This window comes from Mauremys mutica, chromosome 1 (genome assembly GCF_020497125.1).
Source record: "Mauremys mutica isolate MM-2020 ecotype Southern chromosome 1, ASM2049712v1, whole genome shotgun sequence".
Taxonomy (NCBI): domain Eukaryota; kingdom Metazoa; phylum Chordata; order Testudines; family Geoemydidae; genus Mauremys; species Mauremys mutica.
Genome location: NC_059072.1, coordinates 364,968,650 through 364,975,917, shown reverse-complemented (window position 1 = coordinate 364,975,917; position 7,268 = coordinate 364,968,650). Strand labels below are relative to the sequence as shown.

General features: G+C 47.1%; 1 protein-coding gene across 1 annotated transcript; it reads right to left on the bottom strand.

Moving 5' to 3' along the window:
* Window positions 1-221: 221 nt before the first annotated feature.
* On the bottom strand, window positions 222-1,157 carry LOC123368634 (olfactory receptor 51G2-like). The gene has a single exon (XM_045013575.1). The coding sequence runs from the start codon at window positions 1,155-1,157 to the stop codon at window positions 222-224; it is 936 nt and encodes a 311-aa protein (XP_044869510.1).
* Window positions 1,158-7,268: the final 6,111 nt, after the last annotated feature.

The window sequence follows — 7,268 nt, the reverse complement described above, 5'->3', positions numbered from 1 at the left end:
GGACGGCATTTTGTGCGCTCCCCACGGGGCAAATGGGAGCTTCTGGTTCCGCTCCCGTCATGCCACCGAAGAAGGACCTTCTGCCGACGTGCCGCGGAAAACAGCGGCAGGCAATTGAGCAGCTCAATGACTGCCGCTATTGCCTGTGGCATTTCGGCAAAGGGTCCTTCTTCGGCGGCGCGACGGGAGCGGAACCAGAAGTTGGATGATGAACTCACTGTTCACTTAAGGAACACCCTGATTATCCTCGCACGAAGGTGTTTGCTTTTCATGCTGTACACGATTGGGTTCATTAGGGGCGGAACCAGCACGTAGATGTAGCCCAGGAAAATCTGAAGCAAGTGAGAAGATCTGTTCCCAAACCTGTGTATCACAGACAAGCCAATATGTGGTAAGTAGAAAAGCATGATGGCGCACAGGTGGGAGACACAGGTGCTCAGGGCCCTGAAGCACTCCACATGGGATGCGACACTCAGCACAGTTTTGAGGATCATCACATAGGAGAAAAAGATAAGCAATGAGTCCAACCCCACTGTTAAGAGTTTAATAGACAAGCCATAGATGTTGTTGACTGTGATATCAGAACAAGCCATCTTCATGACCTCCTGGTGTAGGCAGTAGGAATGGGAGAGGACATTGGCTCGACAGTACCGGAACTGTTTCAGGAGAAAGGGGAGTGGGAATATTAGGACCACGGATCTTAGCACAACCACCAGTCCCATCTTAGCTATTCTCGGTGGGGTTAAGATGGAAGCATATCTTAGTGGGACAGAGATCGCAATGAAGCGGTCAAAGGCCATCAAAAAGAGAACGGAGGATTCAATGTATGAAAGAAAGTCGATGAAGAAGACCTGGGTGAAACAGGCATAGAGGCTGATCTCCCTAGAGTTAAATAATAATATCCCCAGTGTTGTTGGTATGGTACATATCGATAAGCCAAGGTCTGTGATGACCAACATGGAAAGGAAAATGTACATGGGCTCATGGAGGGTTGGATCTGTTTTTATAATGAACAGAATAACTGAATTGCCTACAATCGAAATGACATATATTAGGCAGAATGGGACAGAAATCCAGAGATGGAAGTCTTCCTGACCAGGTATCCCGGTGAGCAGGAACACTACAGAGTTGAATTTGGTGTCATTGACAGCTGACATAATGTACTGGGCAGCTCCAAGGTGTTTTGAATGTTCCTTCCTGAAAGGAAAAAGGACAGGAGACTACATGATATTCAATGAAACATCTTTCTGCTCTCAGTACAAGTCTAGAGGTTCCCAGGAGCTCAAGGAAGATTAGCAAAAACATAGTATTGGATTTACACCACTAATAGGAAGACAGGCATTGCCAGATTGGATTAGACCTGCAGTCCATCTAGCCCAGTATCCAGTGGCCAGTTCCAGATGCTGCAGAGGAAGGTGGAAGAAGCCCTGCAATAGGCAGCTGTGAGATAACCTGCTCCCAGGGAAAATTTCTCCCTGACATCCACAAGTTAGACATATTTTGTGGTGTAAATCAGGAAGATTTAGAGCCCTCGCAAGACTTTTTAAAAACAATCCTCATTCCTGTAATTGGATTTCCTGGTTTCCCATATAAATATCCAGTCCCTCTTTGAATCCCGCTAAACTCTTGGCCCCTTTGATACCTTGTTCCTGGGAGTTCCGCAGCCCCCTTCAGCACTGTGTGATTTTGCAATTGTGACCTTCCCACAGACACCCATTCTGGCCTTCCACTTCTGAGTGTGATCCATTGTGTGATGACATGAATCTAAACAAATGGCCGGATGAAAATGGTCTTTGCATCTGTGTGTCCTCGATTGAAGATATTTATAAATGTTTTTCATATATATATATAATTTTCTCCACTCCTGACACTTCAAAATTATGCCACTGCCTCTTTGCAATAATGAGATAAATTCTTATTGCCATTTTCTTAATTCAATAATATTGACTTCAAGTGCATCACTCCAGATCTACATGTGTAAATTCAGTCAGAACAGGGTTCTATTTACTTTCCCTTACCAGATGCTCCCGGTGATACACTCTGACCCCAAGAATCCCTGCAAGGGAAGCTGAAATGTTTCCCTGGCAAAAGGTGACTGAATCCAGAGTGTTTGATCATCCTACAGCCTTCTTTTCATCCTCACAGGACCTGCATCCTCTCCCCATGAGGCATTTTTAGATATTTGGGAAGTTACAAGCTAACACAGAGTGTTACTTCAGCTGGGCGTGGAAGGGGATCGTATTACAAATGGGAGAATAGTGAAAGCACTAGGTTTGCACTAATATCCATTTGAGTGTGCAAATTACCTGAGCAATGCTCCTGTAAGAGGTGATGAGTGTAAGTTACATAGAACCTCTATTACACTCCGCTTTCCTGCACCCCAGCTCTACTCTTTGCTGAAACATAGCCCAGCGGTTCTGTTCTCTCTGGAATTTTTGGAAAGTCTTTCACAGATATTGCAGAGGGATTGTGTTCATGACCATGAATATAACTGTTAGAAACAGCTTCTAGTCAGTTATCAGGAGACAGTATCATACAACTGTTCACTGAACAAAGAGTTAATAGCACAAACCCATTGCACACAGTATGTGGAGCACTTCTGAAATACTTTCTGAAGCAATAGCCATTAAGCATTAAAGTTACCACTGTTCCTTCCTGTAGAGATTCCAACAACTCTGCTGCTGGCTTTCAATATACAGGCATGTCATGAAAGTTTAGTTTGCAATATTTGTATTACAATGAAAAGTTTTGCCATAACATTTACACATCTGTACTTTAGCACACACACACGTCAACCCATTCTTTCCTCTCTGATCTGCTTTCAGAGATGATTTCTCAGGTTAGACTGGGAGTTAAAATGTTGCTTCTGTCATCGGGATTTCTTCAGAACCTGAAAAGATCCCAGCGTCTCACCCATCAGTCAGTCACTTGTCAGCAAACAAAAGTGTAGTAGCTCCTCTGTCCCTGGGTTAATAGGTGACTGGTTCTCCTCAGGTTCTGGTCTGTCAGTCTGTAGCCTGTATCCGGAGTGGTAACAGGCATTGGGATCAGGATATGAAATATTCATTCCATGGGCTCTCACTCTCTAGTACGAAGTAACCCCAGCACTTGCTACTGAGGGTTTGCAGGAAGAGGATTTCAAAGTCAAATGCATGAATATTCATGGAAAAGGAACTTCCTTTCACACAGGAAAGTCGTCCATTGCTCTCTCTCTCTCTCTCTCTCTCTTTGAATGTCTCTGCCCTGTATTCATAAAATCCGTAGCACCCAGAAATGGCATTGGCGCAGACATGGAGCTGAGATGCCATAATGAATGTGTCTGTTAAACCCAGTTCTTGGGATGTTTGCTGTAGAGCTACATTGGATTAACTATTGGGATGTTTATGTTATGGCTGTACTGAGTGAAACCTGCACGGCTCATCTTAGTTTAGTAGCAGGATTCTGGAAAACAGGCAAGAAGAGAAGAAACAGCTCAAGAAAAGCCATCGCTCAGTCAGCACTGAGATTTAACAGTCCGAGCTTGCTTTAAAAGTCAGATTTCTGTGTAGCTTGAATAACCCCTGTGGAGCAAGGGCAGATGTAGGGGAGGGGTTCCCAAGCTACCTAGTGCTGCCTGCCCTCCAGCCACTGTCACTGAGTCACCCTGACAGCCCAGCTGAGTCCTCTGCCGCTGCACAGAACATCTGCAAATGGAAACAACTTGCAGCCATTTCCCTTCCCTTTGCATTTTAAAGATAGTGGAACCTGCCAACGTACCCAATTCCTGCTAGAAGGGGAGCAGCTGACACCAGAGATCTTCACCCTAAAGGACAAGGAGTCATCAAACAGGTAGCACGGGCAGCAGGCAGTGTCAGTTCAGATAGGGAGGGAACTGTCTTTATGAAGCATGTCTGCACATTCCCTTGGGGCCACTTGGCCATAAGGGAACTTCAGCTGCTTGGCTTAGTTGGCACCAGCTCTAAACGGCATTGCAGCAAATGGCAAATTGGAGGAGGCCAAATCACAGCTAAAGGCTCTCCTCCTGGACTCCGGGCTTGTCATATCTGTTTGCATGGTTCCAATTAGTCATATGGCTACCATGAGGGTGGCCAAGTGATAACAATGATGTTTTCACAGCTGTGATTTTGCTGAAAGAAAATAAAATAGAATAATAAATAATAGAATAATATAGGACCCATTTTCTACCTGGCAGCCCCCTTTTCTGCATCACCAACCCAGAGTGCAGGCCAGGGGAGGAGATGTTCATGGAAATTTCCCTTGGATAGTTCCAGGAGGGAAAGTCCCTTCTCTTCTCCCTGAGGAATGAAAAGGGACCCAGGATCCAAAGTTATGCACAGATCTCAGTGATTCACTGGTACCTAGGCCCACCCACCATCTCAGTAACTTCACAAGTGCTCTAAGACCCTCTCCAGCTCCCTGCTAGGACAGGTTCAGCAGAGATGTGCTACCAGGATCTATCACAGAAGCTATTGCCCGCAGGATCTGCTGAAGGGGGCATTGTGCAGGGACCTGCACAGAGGGACTGTAGCAGGGTGGACCCTGCTCCTGCCCAAAGGGGTTTAAAAAGTGGCCTGGCAGGGCTTGAGAAGACAGCCTTCAGGCTAGGCTGATTGGGGAAGTGGCTGCAGCTGGGGCCACGCCCAAAACTGAGCCACAGGCCTTATAAAAAGGCCAGGGAAGCCAGAAGCCCAGACAGTCTCTCTCTGCCTTCAGAGAGAGAAGGGCCTGGCTGCAAGGGCCTAAACACTGGATACCTGAGTGAAGCAGGGCTGGGGAAGGATGAGGAGCTGGGGAGCTCCAGCCTAGAAAGCCCCAGGCTGCGGCCTAGCAGTGGGCCAATAGGTACTGGGGTTTACAGGGGGCAACCTAGGGGTAGGCCAAGGCAGCAGGTCCAAACCCAACTTTGCCTGTGATGAGTGGCTGATACTGCAGTCTGCCCCAGAGTGTGGGGCTAGACAATGACTGGCAGTAGCCAAATACTGAGGCAAGGTGGGGATAGAGGGTGGGGGTTCCCTGAGAGAGAAAGGGAGACCCAGAGAGAAAGGGGGTTGCTGCTAGGGGGCACCGCCCCATGTAGAAGGGCACCGGGTCCAGGGAGGGACACGGGGGCCTACAAACAGGTGGATCACCAGCCTGCAGAGGGTGCTCCAGGGCTGGACTGAGCTAAATTCGCAGAGCAACCAGTAGGAGGCGCCGCAGGCGTGAGTCCCACCCGTTTACAGGGACCTAGACAAATTAGAGGATTGGGCCAATAGAAACCTAATGAGGTTCAACAAAGACAAGTGCAGAGTCCTGCACTTAGGACGGAAGAATCCCATTCACTGTTACAGACTAGGGACCAAATGGCTAAGCAGCAGTTCTGCAGAAAAGGACCTAGGGGTTACAGTGGACAAGAAGCTGAATATGAGTCAACAGTATGCCCTTGTTGCCAATATTCGACATTGGTGAGGCCTCCTTTGGAGTACTGTGTCCAGTTTTGGGCCCCACACTACAAGAAGGATGTGGAAAAATTGGAAAGAGTCCAGCGGAGGGCAACAAAAATGATTAGGGGGCTGGAGCACATGACTTATGAGGAGAGGCTGAGGGAACTGGGATTGTTTAGTCTGCAGAAGAGAAGAATGAGAGGGGAATGGATCTAGACTTTTCTCAGAGGTAGCAGAGAACAAGGAGTAATGGTCTCAAGTTGCAGTGGGGGAGGTTTAGGTTGGATATTAGGAAAAACTTTTTCACTAGGAGGGTGGTGAAGCACTGGAATGGGTTACCTAGGGAGGTGGTGGAATCTTCTTGCTTAGAGGTTTTTAAGATCAGGCTTGACAAAGCCCTTGCTGGGATGATTTAGTTGGGAATTGGTCCTGCTTTGAGCAGGGAGTTGGACTAGATGACCTCCTGAGGTCTCTTCCAACCCTGATATTCTATGATTCCATGATTCTATGATGTGGAAAAAGCTGAAGTACTCAATGCTTTTTTTTGCCTCAGTCTTCACAGACAAGGTCAGCTCCCAGACTGCTGCACTGGGCAACATAGTATGGGGAGGAGGTGAGCAGCATTCTGTGGTGAAAGAACAGGTTCAGGACTATTTAGAAAAGCTGGACATACACAAGTCCATGGGATCCAGAGCTAATGCATCTGAGGGTGCTGAGGTAGTAGGCTGATGTGATTGCAGATCCATTGCCCATTATCTTTGAAAATTCATGTCAATCGGGGGAGGTCCCAGACGATTGGAAAAAGGCAAATATAGAGCCCATCTTTAAAAAAGGGAAGAAAAAGAACCTGAGGAACTACAGGTCAGCCTCATATCAGTCCCCGGCAAAATCATGGAGCAGATCCTCAAGGAATCCATTCTGAAGCATTTGGAGGAGAGGAAGGTGATCAGGAACAGTCAAGATGGATTCACCAAGACAAGTCATGCCTGACCAACCTGATTGCCTTCTATGATGAGATAACTGGCTCTGCTGATATGGAGAAAGAGGTGGATATGATATATCTTGACTTTACCAAAGCTTTTGATATGGACTCCCACAGTATTCTTGCCAGCAAGTTAAAAAAAGTATGGATTTGATGAATGGACTATAAGGTGGATAGAAAGCTGGCTAGATTGTCGGGATGAACCAGTAGTGATCAATGGCTCAATGTCTAGTTAGCAGCCGGTATCAAGCAGAGTGCTCCAGGGGTCAGTCCTGGGGCTGGTTTTGTTCAACATCTTTATTAATGATCTGGATGATGGTATTACTTGCACCCTCTGCAAGTTCGAAGATGAGACTAACCTAGGGGGAGAGGTAGATATGCTGCAGGGTAGGGATATGGTTCAGAGTGACCTGGACAAATTGGAGGATTGGGCCAAAAGAAATCTGATGAGATTCAACAAGGACAATTGCAGAGTCCTGCACTTAGGAAGGAAGAATCCCATGAACTGCTACAGGCTGGAGACCAACTGGCTAAGTAGCAGTACTGCAGAAATGTCCGCAGTATGCCCCTGTTGCCAAGAAGGCCAATGGCATATTGGGCTGTATTAGCAGGAGTATTGCCAGCAGATTGAGGGAAGTGATTTTTCCCCTTTTTTTGGCACTGGTAAGGCCACACCTGGAGTATTGCATCCAGTTTTGGGCCCCCCACTACAAAAGGGATGTGGACAAATTAGAGAGAGTCCAGCGGAGGGCAATGAAAATGATTAGGGGGCCTGGGGCACATGACTTATCAGGAGACGCTGAGGGAACTGGGCATATTTAGTGTGCAGAAGAGAAGAGTGAGGAAGGGTTTGATAGCAGCCT

What these genes read in the sequence shown, in the direction of transcription:
- LOC123368634 (XM_045013575.1), bottom strand. Translation starts at nt 1,157, where the DNA reads ATGTCAGCTGTCAATGACACCAAATTCAACTCTGTAGTGTTCCTGCTC.